The following is a 22,488-nucleotide window of genomic DNA, read 5'->3' as shown; positions in this document are numbered from 1 at the left end:
CTCTTGTGGCCTATGAGGATGTAAAAATAGCTGTTTAGCAGCAAGAATCTTAGACATGCTCAGAAAACAAAGACTGATTTATGCAAGCTGCTGGGCTAAGCATAGAGAGGCTTTTGTGCCCCCAACCTCCCTCTCTCTCCAGACCTCATCACCAAGGCCGCGAGCGCCAAAACCTCTGACGCTCTCTAATACTCTACTTTAAAAACGGGCATTGTTTGGGACGGCCTTGGGGTCCTTGCTGATTTTGGCTTGGCGTACCACAACGGTGTACGCGATTGCATTTGTTTATAAGCCCTGACGTTGGACTGTGGCGTCATTCAGAATGTGTGGTTGGCTTCAGGACATTTTTGAGTAAGCAGAGAGCTATTTACAATAATAATAATAAAAAAAATGTTTATCCTTATCTGGTGGTGGGGGTTGATTCTCACTAGTGCTTTCACTTCTAGTTCTACTAATACTATTTCCAGCAGGTCTGTTTTTATCGGTTTCTTCCAAGTCATTACTGGAAGGCTTGACTTATATACCTGTTGCAACACTGAGCTTTTATTGAGGACAGCATTATGATGAATGCCAGAGCCAATAGTATTGCAACTGAATGCGTCTCGCATCTGTCATGAACACGGAACAGGAAAAGTTCCAGAATGGCTCCTCCCACTCTCTTTCCCTTTTCCCAGCACTGTTGCACAAACGGTCCTGTGGCCTGCCTGCCTGCATGAGCAGATCTATAAGAAAAACAACAAATGCTCCACTACCCGGAATGCCCCATAGAATCCAGGCTACATATGCTCTGAAACGCGCTTGATTAGAACACATGCTTGCTGGGCAAACAAGATCTCAATGAGTGTTATTCTGTTGAAATGACCTGCGTTTGCACGGCACCGTCTTTGTTTGTGGGACCTTCAAAGAACAGTTAATCCGTTCACAGTCTGGAAAAGCAAAGCGTAATCAGAGGCAAACCAACCAATGTGTGAGAGATGACTGCAGCGTATTGCTGTGTGGTTTTTAATAAGAATGGCCAATGACGTGCGTACACCGTGGACGTGTTCTGTGGGTTTTCCTCATCTTTTTCTATCCTGGTGCTGGAGCGGAACCCGACTTGAGAACAAACAGACCTGTTTGTTCAAGGTAGAGGGAGCGAGATGGAGAGCGGGAGGGAGAGAGGAACAAGTTAATAGTTTGGTTTACAGGCAGAGCTGAGAGGAGGTTGTTGTCGAATGGGGGGTGGCAGCTGAAGAACACTTCGTTCTCAGGTTACCGCACCTGACGCCTCAACTAGCTCCCTGCTCCTTTCTCCCTGGCTGCCTCTCTCCCACAAGACTCCACTCTATCCACCACAACACATGGCTGGAACAGAGGCTGCTACTGTTAGTCAGGGCTAGAGAGATGCAGTTGAAGTCAGAAGTTTACATACACATAGGTTGGAGTCATTAACCTCTTACATCTAGACGTTCCGCTAGCGGAACACCGCTCCATTATCCAATGATAGGGTGTGGCGCGAAATACAAACTCCTCGAAAATCCGAAAACTTCCATTTTTCAAACATATGACTATTTTACACCATTTTAAAGACAAGACTCTCCTTTATCTAACCACACTGTCCGATTTCAAAAAGGCTTTACAACGAAAGCAAAACATTAGATTATGTCAGGAAAGTGCCCAGCCAGAAATAATCAGACACCCATTTTTCAAGCTAGCATATAATGTCACAAAAACCAAAACCACAGCTAAATGCAGCACTAACCTTTGATGATCTTCATCAGATGACACTCCTAGGACATTGTTATACAATACATGCATGTTTTGTTCAATCAAGTTAATATTTATATCAAAAAACAGCTTTTTACATTAGCATGTGACGTTCAGAACTAGCATTCCCACCGAACACTTCCGGTGAATTTACTAAATTACTCACGATAAACATTCACAAAAAACATAATTATTTTAAGAATTATAGATACAGAACTCCTTTATGCAATCGCGGTGTCCGATTTTTAAAATTGCTTTTCGGTGAAAGCGCATTTTTCAATATTCTGAGTAGATAGCCCGGCCATCACAGGCTAGCTATTTTGACACCCACCAAGTTTGGTACTCACCAAACTCAGATTTACTATAAGACAAATTGGATTACCTTTGCTGTTCTTCGTCAGAATGCACTCCCAGGACTTCTACTTCAACAACAAATGTTGGTTTGGTTCCAAATAATCCATAGTTATATCCAAATAGCGGCGTTTTGTTCGTGCGTTCAAGACACTATCCGAAGGGTAACGAAGGGTGACGCGCCGGCGCGTTTCGTGACAAAAAATGTCAAAATATTCCATTACCGTACTTCGAAGCATGTCAAACGCTGTTTAAAATCAATTTTTATGCGATTTTTCTCGTTAAATAGCAATAATATTCCGACCGGGAGTCGTTGTTTTCGTTCAAAGACTGAAAATGTAAAATGTCCTCTTCACGTGCACGCGCGCACCCGTCTAATTGTTCTCAGATCGACCACTATCCAAATGCGCTACTGTTTTTCAGCCAGAGACTGCGGAGTCATCATTCAACGTTCTGGCGCCTTCTGAGAGCCTATGAGAGCCTTAGAAAGTGTCACGTTACAGCAGAGATCCTCTGTTTTGGATAGAGATGACAAAGAAGGCCAAGAAATGGTCAGACAGGGTACTTCCTGTACAGAATCTTCTCAGGTTTTGGCCTGCCATTTGAGTTCTGTTATACTCACAGACACCATTCAAACTGTTTTAGAAACTTTGGAGTGTTTTCTATCCAAAGCTACTAAATATATGCATATTCTAGTTTCTGGGCAGGAGTAATAACCAGATTAAATCGGGTACGTTTTTTATCCGGCCGTGAAAATACTGCCCCCTATCCATAACAAGTTAACTCGTTTTTCAACCACTCCACAAATTTATGTTAACTAACTATAGTTTTGGCAAGTCGGTTGGGACATCTACTTTTGCATGACACAAGTAATTTTTCCAACAATTGTTTACTGACAGATTCATTAACTTATAATTCACTGTATCACAATTAGAGTGGGTCAGAAGTTTACATACACTAAGTTGACTGTGCCTTTAAACAGCTTGGAAAATTCCAGAAAATTATGTCATGGCTTTAGAAGCTCCTGATAGGCTAAATGACACCAATTGGAGGTGTACCTGTGGATGTATTTCAAGGCCTACCTTCAAACTCAGTGCGTCTTTGCTTGCCATCATGGGAAAATCTAAATAAATCAGCCAAGACCTCAGAAGAAAAATTGGAGACCTACACAAGTCCATCCTTGGGAGCAATTTCCAAACGCCTGAAGGTACCACATTCATCTGTACAAACAATAGTACACAAGTATAAACACCATGGGACCACGCAGCCGTCATACCACTCAGGAAGGAGACGCGTTCTGTCTCCTGGAGATGAACGTACTTTGTTGCGAAAAGTGCAAATCAATCCCAGAACAACAGCAAAGGACTTTGACGATGCTGGAGGAAACAGGTACAAAAGTATCTATATCCACAGTAAAACGAGTCCTATATCGACATAACCTGAAATGCCGCTCAGCAAGGAGGAAGCCACTGCTCCAAAACCACCATAAAAAAGCCAGACTACGGTTTGCAACTGCACATGGGGACAAAGATCGTACTTTTTGGAGAAATGTCTTCTGGTCCGATGAAACAAAAATAGAACTGTTTTGCCATAATGATCATAGTTATGTTTGGAGGAAAAAGCCGAAGAACACCATCCCAACCGTGAAGCACGGGGGTGGCAGCATCATGTTGTGGGGGTGCTTTGCTGCAGGAGGGACTGGTGCACTTCACAAAATAGATGGCATCATGAGGAAGGAAAAATGTGGCTATGTTGAAGCAACATCTCAAGACATCAGTCAGGAAGTTAAAACTTGGTCACAAATGGGTCTTCCAAATGGACAATGACCCCAAGCATACTTCCAAGGTTGTGGCAAAATGGCTTAAGGACAACAAAGTCAAGGTATTGGAGTGGCCATCACAAAGCCCTGACCTCAATCCTATAGAAAATTTGTGGGCAGAACTGAAAAAAAGTGTGCGAGCAAGGAGGCCTACGAATCTACACCAGCTCTGTCAGGAGGAATGGGCCAAAATTCACCCAACTTATTGTGAGAAGCTTGTGGAAGGCTACCTGAAACATTTGACCCAAGTTAAACAATTTAAAGGCAATGCTACCAAATACTAATTGAGTGTATGTAAACTTCTGACCCACTGGGAATGTGATGAAAGAAATAAAAGCTGAAATAAATGATTCTCTCTACTGTTATTCTGACATTTTACATTCTTAAAATAAAGTGGGGATCCTAGCTGACCTAAGACAGGGAATTTTTACTAGGATTAAATGTTAGGAATTGTGAAAAACTGAGTTTAAATGTATTTGGCTAAGGTGTATGTAAACTTCCGACATCAACTGTATATCTCTGGGTTGGGTCTGTGCCTGGTCTTTTCCCCTTGGACTGCTCATTGTTTCTTTATGGGTTAGGTTAGGCTATGTAGTCCATATGAGAGGGGTTTGGTCGTACGTCACCTCCAAGTGACCTAGTCTGGAAGAAAAGCAGTCACTGTCTGCAGACTGGCGGGCCTGAAAATATGTAACCCTGTTCTTTGTTAGTGTCACCAAGCCATCTTGTTATTTGTTATGGCATCATCGATACCCTGACCTCTTCTCCCCTCTCCACTCGTTTCCTCTCCCTCCCTCCTTCTCCATGCTCATTCCTGCCTCCTCTCTGGTTTTGTCCTGTCTCTCTCGGGTTCTCTCCTCCTCTCCTCTGTCTCTCTCTCTGGGCTTGGATAGAAGCTGTTTTCAGAGGAACAAACGGAGAGGCTGTTCCCAGCCGGGGATGAGTCAGTGCAGCTGGCTGCAGGTCACACGCCCCCGGCGCCCTCTCTCGCTCTCTCTCCCTCTTTCTCCATCCCACCTCCGCCAAGATTGCCTTTGCTGGGCCCAGCGCTAAATGCTAACACACCCAAAGTCACTGAGGGAGCTATGCTAGGCTTATACTGCTAACAACCACTCCAGAGTCACTGAGGGAGCTAGGCTATTATAATGCTAATAACATGTGAGTTGTGCCAATGCTATGCTACAAATGCGTAATCGCTGTTAGCCCTATGATTTTGCTAATACCAAACCCAGAAAAACAGAATAAATCTATTGCATTCCACAAGTCTGATTTTAAGCAGAGAGTTCTATGCTAATGCTAACAACAATCTGAGTAAGGGATAGTTCCAGGCTAATACTGACAACTGACTCAGTCATGGGAGCAAAGGGTTCAGGACACTATCATCCAGACGTTTCCTTTCATAAATCAACAGACTTTAATACGCTGCTCTTTTGTCAGTCTCTCCCTTTGAAACTCTTAAGAGAAAAGATGGTTTACAATTACATAATTATTCAGGTCAAGACCGTAAAACAATCTGACCTCCCCTCACCCCTTACTAAGCACACACAATGGCCGAAAGGGATATTTCGTGAGGCACCTGCTGTCTTGAGTGCAGGAGAGAGACCATAAAAAAACATAGCTGCTCCATCCATTTAAAGTTAACATATGCTCTTGTTTTGAACCAGAGAGAGGGAAAGAGAGGGAGAGAACACTGGACCAGAGGGGTAATGCTCTCCACTACGACACTTGCTTAACCCATTAGCCCGGCCGCTCAGACATAATAGCCCCAGAGATAACCACAGGGCGTGTGAGCCTTTAGACCTCATGCAGTTTCCACCTCCCGGAGTATCATCTAGGCAGAGGCATTATGACCTGTTCTGGCCCTTGGAGCACTGGGAAGTGGGAAGGAAGGGAATCCCAATCCATCTGGTAATGACTAGATGGGGAAATGAGGAAAGTGGCTTTTGATGTGGCTGAGGTTGGTTAGGGTTTACCATAGCTTCAATAGTGAGTGACATCACTCCCCTGCAGAAACTGAGTCTCAGCCATTACGATGCATTTAATTGATGTACTTTGAAAGGTGAGGCAATGGCAACGTTTTCAGCGGTCAATTGCCTTTGTAGATTGCAACCTTATTTCCTCAAAACAGTAATTATCTACTTTTTACGAGACTTGTATGTACTCACTACAGTAAGTCGCTCTGTATGAGCGTCTGCTAAATGACAACATTTCAAAGAATGTAAACTTGGCCTTGATTTTTGTTTTCATATTGTACCAACCCACGTGCTTTCACTAGGCAGCATAGGCCTGCAGTGTTAAATATAATGGAGCAGGTGAGAGGTGGTTGTTGTCTGTCTGACTGTGTTGTAGCTAGGCAGAATGCTGTAGCTGACAGACACTGTAACCCTGTGTTGGTGGCAGTGCCAGCAGCACGAGGGGTGGTTGCCCGGGACTCTGCCCTGACATGTTTGTGACACACACTGAACACAAGCCAGCGTGCCTGGCTTAGTCTTTCCTCTCAAAGGTAGCAGCTGTGTGTGTTTATATGTGGAGTTGGGACAGCCGGGCTCTGGTCACAAATTCCTACACAAACAGCCCCAGTAACCTCTGTAATCAGTTATGTAACCCAGTCAGTCGGTGGGTTATGATTCGTCTCGTGGTGTTACGTTGGTTCGCTACACTTATCAGGACAGATTAAACCCTTAATTTCCTGGTTTACTGTAGTGCATATCCGATTCCAGTGCCAAGTTTGTTTTCGGTCTTCTTTTGTGTGTATCTCCTGTTCTTGGCTCATGCCTGGGTGAGTCAGTTGATTACTCCTTGTTTGAGCTGCTGACATCTTAACACCCCCCCCCCTGAACCATTCACCACACCACCTGGCTCAATGTGGGAATATCTGTTCAATATGCAGTTAGGCCCTTTATGAAGAGGCAACCAAGCTAAAGTTTGCTGTAACAGCTATATAATAGACAGCTAATTTCCCCCGCAAGACTAGCACCATGGCTAAATCCCTGACATGTCCAACCAAACACTGTCAGTTTCCACTATTAAGACCAACCCAAGAGCTTATGGTTAGCAGTGGCTATGTGGTTAGTGCCTCCTGTTGTCGTTCCAAATGGACTCGACTCCGCTGTTCCAGCCCAATGAGTCTGACGGTCCAGCAGGGCACACGCTGTGCCACATTAGACCTCGTTGGCACACGAGCCAGGGCCCATTTCACACTTACAAATGACTTCAGCGTCACCTTTCGCCTGCTAGTCAGTCGCTGGCGCTGGTATCCTAGGAACAACACCGTCCTATATGTTCAATTGACGGTTCTCGCTTTTGCTCCAAATGCTACTGTGGCAGACATCCAAAAAGCCCTAGACCTGCCTTGCTTAAAGCTGAACTATTTGTTTGAAACAATAAAGCCTCCACCCGCCTCTGTTTTGTTAAGGAATGGACCTAAAGAAGTAGAACCACTCATTCATAGAGCTATGGATGCAAGGACTGACCAGCCATGATATCAAAATGATAGTTTTAACCATGTTTTGAGGATTGTTTGTTTACATTTACTTAGTTAACAAACATTGGCGTAAAACAAGCTGATATTTTGGGTGCTGATGGGTTGACAGTTGAACTAGGTTAATGGGTATATATCATACATTTATAAGACCAAAAATGATTAACGCAATTAAGGATTCTAGCTTTAACTCTCAAACCATCAGATATGTAGAGTATATGGATGTGTTTAAGTGTGCCATTTATCTACCCTGGAGGACCATCCGTAGCCATCGGTGCTCTTAAAGGCTCTTCAGGTGCATTAGCTACCTTTTTTAATTGCAATAGAATTAGCCCTCGTAAGTGCAGGAAGAAGCTACTATGTAGTTAGCAATGATAAAGAATATATTGAATATTATGTTGCTGGGCCCATATTCACATAGTATCTCAAAGTAGGAACGCTGATCTAGGATCCAGGTCTGGCCTGTCTATGTAATCATATTCATTAAGATCTATCTAAAAGGTTGAAACTGATCCTAGATCAGCAGCAGTCCTACTCCAAGGCGCTGCCGTCTCACGGTTGTTAAACACTAGCCAGCTCCTCCAGCTGTCTGGCCTCATTTCTAGCTACAGTACCGGAGCATGTCATTAATCACTGTCCTCAATGGCGGCATAATGTCCCATTCTTCTTCCCCTTCCAGAACATTCTTTGATTAGGATTGGAGCTCGGTGGAACTCCCCAACCAGCTGGTGCGCTTATCCTCCACTTTCACTGTTACATCATTTGGTTGTTTATTATGAGAGGTGCCACAGTTAGACTATGTAATAGACGTTAGTATGTTAGAACAGTCGAGGGCGGTTGCACAGAGATTAAGCCTACGCCTGGACTACTTTAAATAGCTTTCAAAGAAGTTTCTCCATTATAAACACTAAGTACAGGAGTGGTGTTAATCTGGGTCTGTGTGTATCACTATAATAAACCAGACGCTAGGCTACGTCATGCTGTATGATGTGTTGGTATTGTTTGGTTTTAATCTGGGTCTGTGTGTATCACTATAATAAACCAGACGCTAGGCTACATCATGCAGTATGATGGGTTGGTATTGTTTGGTTTTAATCTGGGTCTGTGTGTATCACTATAATAAACCAGACGCTAGGCTACATCATGCAGTATGATGGGTTGGTATTGTTTGGTTTTAATCTGGGTCTGTGTGTATCACTATAATAAATCAGACGCTAGGCTACATCATGCAGTATGATGGGTTGGTATTGTTTGGTTTTAATCTGGGTCTGTGTGTATCACTATAATAAACCAGACGCTAGGCTACATCATGCAGTATGATGGGTTGGTATTGTTTGGTTTTAATCTGGGTCTGTGTGTATCACTATAATAAATCAGACGCTAGGCTACATCATGCAGTATGATGGGTTGGTATTGTTGCCAACTTCCCAGTATGTCAGTGTTGGTACAGTAATCAAATCAAAGTTTATTGGTCGCGTACACAGTTTATCAGATGTAGCAGATGCAGTAAAATGTCATAGTAAACAAATCAATTTTATTTTTTTTACACTGCAAATCAAGAAATATCAGCACGAATACAATTAACAGCCAAACAGCACTGTAACAGTAATCCAAATTCAATATATAAGCATGCACACTGCATGAATTTACACAAGATCTACTGCATCGTATGTACAGCAGTAGATATGTCAAGACTCCAGTATATAAATACATATGTATGGGCAGACGATTGGGTAGTTGGGAGTCTCTAAAGCTCTGGGCCCTTTGTGGCCCCTATCTATCAGGCAGAAGGTTGAGACTGGAGCCCTGGAGCTCCAGATATTCCAGGGGGCAGCTTAAGTTAATAAAGTCAAGCCCAACAAAGGCCACTGTTCTCTGGATAGGAGGGCAGGGCCAAGGCCATAGCCAGGAATGTGGCGGTTGAGGGCCCCGTGCCCCACCCACTGTTACCCCCTTCCCTAATGTCTGTCTCTGTCACTCTGATTCACCCACCACACCCCATAACCGGTCTTCAATGGGGGGAAACCCCCAATGTGGTAAAGTGCTTCAAGTCTATTATATTAGCTTTCTCTCTCCCTCTTTCCTTTTCTCACTCACTCTTGTCTTCTTCCTCCTTTACCTCTCTCTTCTCTCTCTATACTGTTCATCCATCTCCCTCTCAGACACTCCATCTCTCTCCCCCCTCTCCTCTCTGTCTCTGGGTCAGTGGGGCCCTGATGGCAACAGTGTGACTCCACTCGGATGGCATTCCCCCATCCAGCCCTCCCGGTCGTCCCCTCAATGGTGTCTCTGTCTGGCTGGAGGCTGGAGCGGGCACAGGGATCTCTTCCTGCATCACACCCTATCAGAGGGCAGGGGAGGGCGCTTGGGGAGAGGGAGGAGGGGGGGACAGCTGCTGCACCAGGGGCTCCTCCTGTCTCGTCCCACTCCACTCCCCCGGACAGTGAAGAGTCAACACACACTTGGTTACTACTTGGATTGTTTGATTGGTTGTATGTAAGGACTGATTTGTGATCAGTTCACATCTACTCTATCGTCTTGGGCCTTGTGAAGTAGACCAACCTGGATTAGCTGTGTTCTGTGATCAGTAACGACTGCTCTCAGATCAGTTTGGGGACTATTGGATTATTGACTGTTCTGTGCCTCATTGACTACAATGGAGGAGAGGACAGTAACAGGGGTTCAGCAATGCTAGAGTCCTCATTGCCTCTGCTGACCTTTTCACGATCAATAGCACAAGGTAGGTCTGTGCTGGCCTGGTTCCAGATCTGTTTGTGCTGTCTTGCCATCTCTTATGGTAATTGTCACAACAAGGGCCATACGAGTTGGCAAGACCACACAAACTGATCTGGAACCAGGCTAGGTCTGTGGACAGAGTTATTGTCTAACAGTGCTGCTATTCAGCTACCGTGTGCATCAGTCACTGTCATGTGTAGTTGTTGTGAAGAGCTTTTTGGACTGTTTTCCACTGACAATAGAAAGTATGTGTCAGCGAGATGCCATTGGCTGTCTGGCTGGAGACACCAATGGCATTTCTGGTTGCGTGCAGTTTCACTGAATAGGAACCTGGCAGGGGTTTACAGGGACCAGTTTAGCTAAGATTTAACTAGAGTAGTGGTGTGATGAATGGAATGGCCACGTGTGGGTCAGTGGAGAAAGAGAGCTTTTGAGAGTGATTCTCATTGCTCATGTTCTCACACAGCTTTCCATCCCTGACCATTTTCCTCCCACCCCTACACACTATCTGCTACCATGCTAATATGGGAAAAGCACCCCTTAATCAAGTAGGCTTTCAAAACTCACTCCGTATTGAAGCTGCAATGAAGCACTACTCAAACAAGCCTTCTTCAACAAGCTCTTAACCAGCACCATTGAAACTAGTCAGACCAGCTGTTACTATGGACAGCAGCAGGGCGGCAGGTAGCCTAGTGGCTAAGAGTTTTGGGCTTGTAACTGAAAGGTCTCTGGTTCGAATCCCCAAGCCAACTAGGTGAAAAATCTGTCGACGTACCCTTGAGCAAGGCACTTAACCCTAATTGCTCCTGTAAGTTGCTCAGGATAAGAGCATCTGTCAAATGTCCCCGTGTCTGTTTAAACCAGGGTCGTTTCCATTAGGCACTAAACGGTAGAAAAAGTACTGAAACGGGAAGGGACTACCTGAGCTTGTCCAATAAGAAATGCTTAGCAAAAATGAACACGACTCAGGCCTGGCCAAACCTCTCGCTCTTTCTCTCCCCCAGTGTAACCTCACCTCATGGCACTGTCCTCTCGCTCTTTCTCTCCCCCAGTGTAACCTCACCTCATGGCACTGTCCTCTCGCTCTTTCTCTCCCCCAGTGTAACCTCACCTCATGGCACTGTCCTCTCGCTCTTTCTCTCCCCCAGTGTAACCTCAACTCATGGCACTGTCCTCTCGCTCTTTCTCTCCCCCAGTGTAACCTACTGCCCTCTCGCTCTTTCTCTCCCCAGTGTAACCTCACCTCATGGCACTGTCCTCTCGCTCTTTCTCTCCTCCAGTGTAACCTACTGTCCTCTCGCTCTTTCTCTCCCCCAGTGTAACCTACTGTCCTCTCGCTCTTTCTCTCCCCCAGTGTAACCTACTGTCCTCTCGCTCTTTCTCTCCCCCAGTGTAACCTACTGTCCTCTCGCTCTTTCTCTCCCCCAGTGTAACCTACTGTCCTCTCGCTCTTTCTCTCCCCCAGTGTAACCTACTGTCCTCTCGCTCTTTCTCTCCCCCAGTGTAACCTACTGTCCTCTCGCTCTTTCTCTCCCCCAGTGTAACCTACTGTCCTCTCGCTCTTTCTCTCCTCCAGTGTAACCTACTGTCCTCTCGCTCTTTCTCTCCCCCAGTGTAACCTACTGTCTTCTCGCTCTTTCTCTCCCCCAGTGTAACCTACTGTCCTCTCGCTCTTTCTCTCCCCCAGTGTAACCTACTGTCCTCTCGCTCTTTCTCTCCCCCAGTGTAACCTACTGTCCTCTCGCTCTTTCTCTCCCCCAGTGTAACCTACTGTCCTCTCGCTCTTTCTCTCCCCCAGTGTAACCTACTGTCCTCTCGCTCTTTCTCTCCCCCAGTGTAACCTACTGTCCTCTCGCTCTTTCTCTCCCCCAGTGTAACCTCACCCCATGGCACTGTCTGTGTCCCCACAGGGTAACCTGAGCCCAGAGTGCTTTGTCATGTAACAGAGAGAGGGGTCGCCCTCCTCTTTTGTCTGACCGCAACAGAGCAGCGCAGCAACAACATGCTAATGTGTGCTGCTTGGTTTAGGTTAGGCTGCAGTTCATGCTGGACCGGACCAGTTGTACACAGACTGGGTTAGTTGCTCTGTGTATTGTTATCTGGAGGCTGTTTTTGGTTGTTCATGTTTTATGGTTGAATAAACAGTGATTATTAAATGGGGTTGATATTTTCAGCTTCTTGTGGAGCGTACTGTGTGGGAGCGGGGCGGGGTCATGCAGACCTCTTGAACCCTGCGCGGCATGTTTACTGTAAGGAGTGTTAGGGTTTTTGCAGGGTTGTGCCATGAATGTAGGCCTATTAGAATTACAAAGGGTGTGTGTATGAACGTGTGTTTGCGTTTCTGCTGTGCACGGCTGCACACGTGTGTGTGTGTGTGTGTGTGTGTGTGTGTGTGTGTGTGTGTGTGTGTGTGTGTGTGTGTGTGTGTGTGTGTGTGTGCGCGCGCGCGCACGCCCATGTAAATTTCCTCCTTCAGCCAGCCTGTTTATTTCTCCAGGGTCGACTCTCCTGTTGACAGAATAGGACAGCAGGACGATGCTCTCTCTCCTCCTGGCTGTTCGTCCCTACCCGGAGCGCTCTCTCCTTTCCTCCTGGCTGTTCGTCCCTACCCGGAGCTTGGCCCGCTAACAAAGGGAACTCTGTGGATGGAAAAACAATTGAAGGGAGGGCGAAAAAAACACAGCATTGTTAATCCGGTTCAAATCTTAACCCTAAAAAACAACAACAAAGCTTTTAGTTTGCATTCCTCACAGGCCGTTGCTGGCTGTGTTTGGGTGAGGCCAGGGCTCTGATCTCCAAGGGGAGTTGTTTTTCTACTGGTTTGGTTTCCCCTACTTGTTTGAAATTCCACGAATAGCATTTGTTTTCTGTTTGTCATCTTTTGTATCCATTTTCACTGTTCAATATTCAATACCTCTATCAAGTGTCCATTGATAGGCAGAGTCTATTTTGCTCCACAATATTGCTCAACCTGAAGCGGATTGATTAAGCGCAATTTAAAGCTGCAATCTGGGAATGAATCCTTCCAAAAAACTCAAGCTTAGCGTAAGTGACTCAGCGAATCAGAGTTGGTGGCTCATAGCAATTAGCCACAGTTTGTTTTCATGATGTGCTTTTTAGTCCTGCTTATCCTTGAGTTAGCTTATCCTAGTTCAGGGAGCAGGTTTTATTGAACAAGTTAACCACCTTAGCTTTTTAGTCCTGCTTATCCTTGAGTTAGCTTCTCCTAGTTCAGGGAGCAGGTTTCATTGAACAAGTTAACCACATTATAAGTTTAAGCTACACAGTTCGGGTGAAAAGACATCTAGATGGGCCGGGCCTCATTAGTAAAAATAAAAGCATTAGAGAGCGGACTCCTGTTTAGACATCTCACTTGGTTCTGTCTCGTTCCCTCTGACTGACTTTCGGATGGTAGTGCCTGACGATCATTGACACCCGGGATTTATTCTTACTGCCTTTGTGGAACTAAAACTAAACCACTCCACATTGTCAACCTAATCCATCCCACAGTCTTAAGTCTGCCATAGAAATGGAAAGGGATTCTATTTAGATTATTTTTCTATGCTATATCCCATTGTCTGGGTTTTGTGCCCTGTGTTTAAACCCTAGCTGCCTTGGAAGCTCTGTGGCTGTGTACCAAATGGAACCCTATTCCCTATAGGCCCTGGTTAAAAGTTGGGCACTATATAGGGAATAGTGTGCCATTTCGGACGGAACCTGTGTCTCCTAGACAGATGGATGAGAAATCCTATTGTAAAATCCTAATTGCCTGTGGCCCTTTTTAGAGTAGTTGGTTGTGCTCTTCCACAGTCGGGCTACTAGACCTAACCAGAACAAACTATGTCTGTCTGTGGTGACTGTGGGCTCTGGGTGTTCCAGACACATAGTTCTGGCTTGTCTGTCCTAGTGGGGCTCAGAGGAGAGAGATGGAGAGGCTGTAGAGGGAGGGAGAGGGATGGATTGGGATATAAGAAGAGGGGGAATTTTGAACACAGGCCTGTCCTTGTGTGGCTTACAGGACCAGAGGAAAGAGCGATGGAGAGGGAGGGAGGGCTAGAGAGAAGCACACAGAGAGGCCAGGGTGGAAAAACAAAGCCCCTGTCCAGCCTGTGGTCAGCCAGGAATGGGGCCGTATGAGCGAACACACAGTGACCTTTCTCTCTCGGTCCGTCTCTCTCTGTCCCTCTTTCGCTCTCTCGCTCTTCTCTGGTCCCCTAAGCCACTCTAGGACAAGGCCATGCCCAAAAATATGGGTTGTTGTTTGTTAAGCTTTTCAAGGAGGGGTGGGGGAGGTTTTATGGGTGTACTGTGGAATATTTAAGTAAGGGATGATATGGGAACAGATCAACATGAAAATGTCTCCTGTCTCCCCTCTCTCTGCAGGCATGGAAGAAGCGGTGGTTTGTTCTCCGCAGCGGCCGTCTCTCGGGCGACCCAGACGTGCTGGAGTACTACAAGAATGACCACGCCAAGAAGCCCATCCGCGTGATCGACCTCAACCTGTGTGAACAGGTGAAACACTACTTATGCTACGGCTGATTAGGGCCCGGAGTTTGTTACTCTGGACCCTAGTTATGTGATACGTTTTTTGTCAGGTCACGTGATCAGGGAAAACTAATGGTTCTAGTAATGCTACAGTACCACTAGCTAATACTGATAAAAGGCAGTTATAACAGTAATGACATTGACAGTGGCTTATAGCTGCTGTGGCTACAACGGATATTGCTACCCCTGTTGTTTGTAATGCTACGTGCTAATGCTAAGCCCTATTGTTATGTGGTTGGTAATGCTACATGCTGACGCTAAACCCCCCCCCCCCACAGGTGGACGCAGGGCTCACGTTCAACAAGAAGGACCTGGAGCACAGCTTCATCTTCGACATCAAGACCATCGACCGCGTCTTCTACCTGGTGGCCGACACGGAGGACGACATGAACAAGTGGGTCCGCTACATCTGTGACATCTGCGGCTTCAACCCCACGGACGACGGTAATGATGATGCTTCACATGCACACACACGTACCGTACACATCCCTGCGCAGGCACGCACACACGAGAGGAACTCTGAGATGTGTCTATACAATGAGAAAAGAGAGAAACGCAGAAATGCAACAGAACAGTAATATGCATGAGAAAACGGTAGTCTTTCCCCACACGTATTACTCTCACATAATGATCACATCCTGGTGTAGGTTTGGTTTGGACACGGTGTGCCAAGCGGCCTTTGTTTCCAGCACAGGCTTAATGAGGCCTAATGAGCCGTGTCTTCAGGTGGGTTCATGTTACCACATGTTTCCCTGTACTGTATAATTAAAGCATTGTGTGCCCCTCCCCCCTAAGCTGAGCCCCACTGCCACTTTCTCTCCTTCTCTACCTTTATTGTTCCCCCTTTTTCAGTTGCTCTCTTGTTTGTTTTCTCTCGCGGTCTTTCTGTCACTCATTTGTTCTCCCTCTCATTTGTTCTCTCACATTCGTTACTTCGTTCGCACGCGCGCGCTTACTCAGGGAAAAGCGAGTGGGTGTGGGGCCCACCAAACCATGATTGTGGTTTATTTAGAGTTCCTCTTTCTACATCCATTCCCACCGTCATCAGTGGGGGCCACATACAGGTGCCTCCGGACCTGAACTTCCCTCTCAGCTGACATGGGAGGTACTGTCGAGTTCAGGGCCTAAAATTACCTCTGTTTTTAGATGGAAAAATCTGCCAGCCACTCAAAATGGATGAGCATGCTTTGTAATGTTTCTAAAACAATACATTTATTACTAGTAAGAAGTAATGTGGTATATTAATGACATTTTTAACCAAAATATCACTGATGAGACAAAAAAGTTCCTGTCCCTTTAAGAGCGGGGGGTTACCGTGGTAACGCGACTCCAGTCTTCATGTTTGTGCCTGTGAGATTGAGTCTGACTAGAAGAGTTGTCTTGTCTTCTCTAGCTGTTGAAACTCAAACATAGAAAAACAACCTAGCTTGTGAACAAAACAATGTAAATGGCCAAGAAACACAAGGACAAAGTCTCACATCAGTAGACTTAAATTGTTCTGTAAATTAGACCGATGTTTATGCCTGTGCGTAGCGCTTCTAAAAATGAATCTTTCACTCTTCAGGTGCGCACAGCCTCCAGCCCAGGCAGTGTCGCAGCAGAGGTGGGATAGGCTATATATGATTCGTAGTTCTTTGACTTTGTGCGACTCATTTACCAGCTATGAAACAAAACCAATGCCAAAATCGACCTGCATTTTGCAGCTGGTGCGTGTTAATTTTAGGCCATGGTTGAGTTGCAGAAATGGACCCTACAATCTAAACTCAATATTGTAATGCATGTGGGTTTAATCAGAATGTTAGGGAACCATTTAGAGGCCCTAGTCGAGGAGAAATGTCCTGGACTATGATATCAGCAGTACCCACTACATCTATGACAACAGGGAGACCATGTATCCAACAAGGTCAGCTTCACTCCTTCCTCGGTGTTGTGGCTGCATCCTACCCTCTCTGTTCTAGTGTAACTTCAACCACAACATATTATCTATGGGGCCATTTTGGAAGGTTGAGTTTATTATGGGTTCCAGCAGCAAGTTTGTCTTAATACCCATGCAGATTTCTGTGGTCGAGCGGCGTGGCTCTCATATTGCAGAGGGGCCTTGGCTACTGCTCTCTGTGCCTCGCAAAGTCTCGCTCGCTGATCATACAGCACAAACAAAGAGGGGACAGTTCAGCCCACTCCCGCGCCCAGGCGAGGGTGCACCGTGGCTGGGGAAATGTCAGCGAGTGGAGGGGGCTGGAGCAGCAGGGCTGTAAAGCAGCGGTGTGGGAGGGGGAGAATAAGGAGGAAAGGGATTTTCCTGCTGCCTGGGTGACGCCGCACATAAGACAGACAAACAAGGGGATGGAGAGAGTGAGTGATAGTGTATAAAGCAGGATAGTAGTGTGTGGAGTGAGCGTAGGAGGGGAGAGCGGGAGGGAGAGAACTGAGGAGGGGAATGGGGAGAAGAGACGGAGAGATGAAGGGATGCAATGTATAGGGAGTGATTGCGGGAGAGAAGGAGAGTGCACAGGAGAAAGCAGGAGAATAGTGACTGATTGGGGCGCGATTGAGGGAGAGGGTGTACAAGAGAAAACAGTGGAGGAGAGGAAGGGCGGGATGGGACGAGAGGGAGAGAGTAACGATTCAGAGAGCAGCTGTCATCTCAGGGTGAGCATCCTTGAGCGTGAGCACTTAGGGAGCCGCTCAGACTGTGTGTGTGTGTGTGTGTGTGTGTGTGTGTGTGTGTGTGTGTGTGTGTGTGTGTGTGTGTGTGTGTGTGTGTGTGTGTGTGTGTGTGTGTGTGTGTGTGTGTGTGTGTGTGTGTGTGTGTGTGTACACTGAGAAGTGTAGGCGGGGAGTAATGCAAGCAGAGAGTAGGTTATGAATAGAGCACAACCAAGCACAGTCGTCTCCACACAGCCGTCTCCACACAGTCTTACATGGAGAAGGACAAGGCAGAGACCTTGAGGAAATGCTCTCTGGCCGTGGTTGGGACTAAAACGGCAAAACAGATTTGGATAAGAATACAGCTCAGTATTAATGGTGTGAATAACATTGGCAGATACAATAGCTGTAGGAAGAAAGGAAGCATTTGGGTTTATATTTCCCTCAGTAAATTCACTCAAACTGTAATGTACATGTGATGCTACATTTTAATTTCATGGTTGTATTTCTCATGCGTCATCATTGATTGTGAAGATTTGAAAGTCAGTATTTGCGTAGTTCACAGACGCGAGAGAGAGAGCATGCATGCCTGTGTACGTACAATGTGTCCTTCAAGTCTGACTCATCACCTGTTTGTACTGGATGTATCTTGCGGTATCTCAGTCATGTGTTCAACTCGTTATACAATTCCCGCTGCTCTGTAGTGCTTTTATAGAACGTTATACTGTTTTCTGTACACAAACAAGTCAGAAATCTAACCATACAAACACCTATAATATTATCACAACAGAACATGTACGTTTCGGTAATAACTGTTGTGCATGGAAGCATTCTCAACAACATTGACCTAACTCCGGTGCACAGATGTTCTGACTGTCTCCCTCCCCCCTCCTCTTTCTTCCCCACAGAGGCGGCAAAGGCTGCCCACCAGGCGGCCAGCAGTGGCTCTGTGGTGGACACCCCCCCTCACCCTGGCCTGGGGGGTCCTCCGGCCATGCTGACCAACGTGCCCCCTCCCTACCAGCCGGTCAGCGTGCGCCACCTGGACTCAGAGTCCAGCCTGGACGAACCCCAGGACTACCTGTGGCTGGTCAACTGTGAGAGCAAGAAGCCAGAGCCCAACAGGTGGGTCTGGGGTCCATGATATGACAGTCCAGCGCTGCCGCTCTCTTCCCCCCCACCCCGCTCTCTTCCCCCGCCCCGCTCTCTTCCCCCCGCCCCGCTCTCTTCCCCCCGCCCCGGTCTCTTCCCCCCCGCCCGCTCTCTTCCCCCCGCCCGCTCTCTTCCCCCCGCCCGCTCTCTTCCCCCCGCCCCGCTCTCTTCCCCCCGCCCCGGTCTCTTCCCCCCGCCCCGCTCTCTCTGACTCTCCTCCTCCTCCTCCTCTCTGTGTGTGGTGGTGTAGCTCTGTGACTCCTCTCCCCCAGGAGTACCTCCTCCTGGAGGAGTGTGAGAGCAAAGGGGCTCCTTCTCCCCAGGTTAATCAGTGAGTCTGGAGCAGCCTTAGTGTGGAGTGACACACACACACACACACACACACACACACACACACACTTGTGCACAAAGTCACACAGGTTCATGAACATGCACATACACATGTAGACACACACACATTGTAAATACACACAAAACTAACCCAGCACTTACCTCTGGGATTGATGTGTTTGAGAAGTGTTCGTTAATCCAAAATGCAGCACCTGGCCGTTCTCACAGGGAAATGAGGAATGATCCAGAATAGCTTAATATGTCAATAGACCTTTGGCAAAGGACAGTGCAGTGTTTGACCCTGCATGTTTTGAAATGACCCACAGGATGAAACATGGATCATTATACTGAACCTACAACTCAATGAGATCTGCTCAACAACATATCCAGTGGACCTCAATAGGAGTTATTTGTGGTTCTGTTGATGTAACCCATATCACTAATCTATGTTGAAGTGTGTGTGAAATGTTCACACACCATTCAGCCTTCTGATGTTTATCTATCTGTGCCGTTGCCATAGAGCCCACGCCGAGTGTTCCAAGTCGACCTCGTCGGAGACGGACCTGAACGACAACGTCCCCGCCCACCGCACGCCAACCTCCACTAGCTCCTCCTCTAAGCACGCCAACGGCTTCTTCTCCTCTGTCCTGCCCCCTCACCCCTCCTCCGCCTCCTCCATCTATGACTCTCCGCCTTCCCGCGGAGGCGACCTCTCCTCCAGCCTCTACCACCTCCCCCGCTCCTACTCCCAGGACACTGTGCTCCTTCCCAAGTCGGCCTCCGCCTCCTCGCCCCCCGTCCCGGTCGACGGCGACGCCCCGGAGCTCTACGTCTTCAACGCGCCCTTGCGGAAGCCCTCCGTGGAGACTCAGATGAGGAACCTGTCGGTTAGCTACGATATTCCTCCCACACCAGGCAGTAACTGTACCTATCAGGTGCCTCGAGGTCCAGCGAGTGGTGGGTCTGAGGGTGGGGATGGGATGCCTCCGCCCCGGCCCCCCAAGCCTTCCCTCAGCTCCCTGACCCCGGGGCACCCGCCGCCCCCCGCGGAGCGCTCGCCCACGGACACGTACTGCGTGCCGCGCTCCATGTCGGAGACGGACGGGAACTACTGCGTGCCCACCAGCGCCGGGAACAAGGCCCTGAGGAGCAACACCATCGGCACCATGGACTCATCACGCCTCAGGAAAGGTATGGCTCATTGATTGATCTTGATTCATTTTTCCTGATTTATTAGTCCTGTCAAATAGATGAGAAACAATTGATCACGAGCATTCCATTTCACTTTCACTTTTTGCTAAGTGACAGGGTACCACATCCTTTCACTAATCATGAGGCTAAGTGATGTGTGTGTGTGTGTTTGTATCATTATAAAGGCTAAATACACTAGCTAGCAACGACAGGATGTTCATAACAACACATGGCTGGTGTGTGCTGTTGTCAGCCAACACTATCATCTGCAGCGCAAAGCAAGTGTCTAATCCTCCAGGATAATTATCTTGACGCGACAGATGTGTTTTTGAATGGCTAATTACAAATACTTTTTCACAGCCGAAGACTGCCTTGCCTCCAAGGACATCTGGTGTAGCAGTATTAGTGGTGTTCGGTTACCATGCAGACAGACAACACGTACTTTCAGAGTTTAGGAGAAAGCCGTTTGGTGCCTTAGTCCCAACCTCTATGTACAGTCGATGCTCCCAACCCATTTTTTTCTACCAGCAGTAGAGAAACAACACTGAGGCCCTCTCCTCATCACCCCCTCTGGTGGTGGCCTATGGTAATAACCCTTGTCATCATCCCCCCCCCCCCCACAAATATTATCATATTTTTCTTGTTAAAGGACAATCATTTACACAACCCAAAAAGCATCGGAGGTTAAAGTTCAAGATTAAACATTATCCCCAGCTACATCCGGTCCAAGTCAGTTCCTATCACTTAACATGAAACAGGTCTGTTAAACTAACACGCGGACGTTTTGCAAATGTCCCGGGATTCCCCGTTTGTCAAGTCGTTTGTGTACCAGAGTAGGCTTTGCTTGCCTTGGCTTTAGAGTCTGGCGACCTCCCAAGTCGCATCATCCTGTTTGTCTGAACTCCTTCTGAAATCCATTAGTGTGAAGTTACACATGATGACCAGAGCAAGAACGGAAACTATAGTCCAGCTGCCTTAGTGCCTAGATGACAGACTTCACATATCCCTGTTCAACACTTACTGTGGTTCCAATGGTGCATTTGTATTCCCTTTTTATTTAGTATTTAACACCATTTTGAATCATACTGCTGTAAGCCCTACCTAGACTACTATACTGTAGGTATGTTGTGTTTACACTGGTGTTAAGTGTTCTGTCATGTTTGTTGCAGATATGGCCTCCCAGGACTGTTACGATATCCCCAGGACGTTTCCCTCTGACAAGAGCTGCTCGTTTGACTTCAACGAAAGCTTCAACAGCTACTTGGTCAGTCTTTCCACGACATGCTCCCGAATCAGTTTAAAACGATCAACATAAAGGACCTCTCGCACTGATCCTTACAAGTATTGGACTGTTATGACTATGGAGTTTAAGTGTACTAACGTGCAGATTAAGATAAGGGAAGCTTGCATGCTCTCACTACTTCTCTTGTGTACGTGTTTTTGTCTTATGTCTGTCTATGCCCTCATGTAGCCTGCCTCTCTCTCTGCACCCCCTCCCCTCCAGAAAAACAAAGGCATGATGCCAGTGGGCAGCCAGTCCATGGAGGAAGTTGACCAGAACTACGTACCCATGAGCGCCAACTCCCCGTCCCACCACCGCTCCGGCAGCCTGTCGGGCTGTGAACCCATCATGGAACCCAACTATGTCCCCATGACCCCGGGCCCGGGCACCTTAGAGTTCTCCCTGGGCAAGCAGGTTCCCCCACCGGCCCACATGGGGTTTCGCTCAAGCCCCAATACCCCACCCCGCAGGCCCATGCTCATCAGCGATTGTCAGCCCCCGCCCGTGGACCGCAACCTCAAACCGGACCGCAAAGGTGAGGGAGGAGAGGGGGGCAGGGAGGATGGGTGGATGGCTGGGGGGGTGAAGGGGTGTGGCTGTGAAGGGGAATGGGGGTGTAAAGGGATGCGTCTTTGAATGAGAGAGAATCTTGGTACGTTTGTCTTTATCTGCTGTTGCATCAACGTTTTCACAACTGCTCGTCTTTCTACATCCTGGCATTCAACTCTAACTCACACATATTTACATGTGCTGGCTCATGGTTATGAAAGGCAGATGACCATTGCATTATTTTGAATTATAAACTGGGTGGTTCGAGCCCTGAATACTGGTTGGCTAAAAGCCGTGGTATATCAGACCGTATACCACGGCTAAGGGCTGTATCCAGGCACTCTGCATTGCGTCATGCATAAGAACAGCCCTTAGGTGCCCCCGAGGAGCCTTATTGCTTAAGTAGAACACTTCAGAATGTGTCATTATACAATTCCAGTATGGCATCAGACAGGAGTGCAGATTGTTGTGGCTCACCCTTTGCTCCTCTCCTCAATGTAGACAGTGTTCTAGACCTCTCTCCTCTCCTCAATGTAGACAGTGTTCTAGACCTCTCTCCTCTCCTCAATGTAGACAGTGTTCTAGACCTCTCTCCTCTCCTCAATGTAGACAGTGTTCTAGACCTCTCTCCTCTCCTCAATGTAGACAGTGTTCTAGACC

General features: G+C 47.2%; 1 protein-coding gene across 19 annotated transcripts in view; it reads left to right on the top strand.

Moving 5' to 3' along the window:
- The window catches only part of LOC106602350 (GRB2-associated-binding protein 1), a 105,160-nt gene that overhangs the window by 72,824 nt on the left and 9,848 nt on the right, over window positions 1-22,488 (top strand). For 14 of the 19 annotated variants that reach the window (XM_045716558.1, XM_045716556.1, XM_045716559.1 and 11 more), the window contains 6 exons: window positions 14,517-14,645; window positions 14,957-15,122; window positions 18,233-18,449; window positions 19,327-19,997; window positions 21,167-21,261; window positions 21,469-21,814. In XM_045716558.1, coding sequence (XP_045572514.1) covers window positions 14,517-14,645; window positions 14,957-15,122; window positions 18,233-18,449; window positions 19,327-19,997; window positions 21,167-21,261; window positions 21,469-21,814 — 1,624 coding nt within the window. Of the gene's footprint in view, window positions 1-9,833; window positions 10,138-14,516; window positions 14,646-14,956; window positions 15,123-18,232; window positions 18,450-19,326; window positions 19,998-21,166; window positions 21,262-21,468; window positions 21,815-22,488 lie in introns of those variants that run through there. The other 5 variants (XM_045716569.1, XM_045716568.1, XM_045716562.1 and 2 more) reach the window with 2 other exon arrangements.

Source organism: Salmo salar, chromosome ssa04 (genome assembly GCF_905237065.1).
Source record: "Salmo salar chromosome ssa04, Ssal_v3.1, whole genome shotgun sequence".
In the NCBI taxonomy this organism is placed as follows: Eukaryota; Metazoa; Chordata; class Actinopteri; order Salmoniformes; family Salmonidae; genus Salmo; species Salmo salar.
The sequence above is the reverse complement of the archived record's forward strand: the minus strand, read 5'-3'. Positions and strand labels throughout refer to the sequence as shown.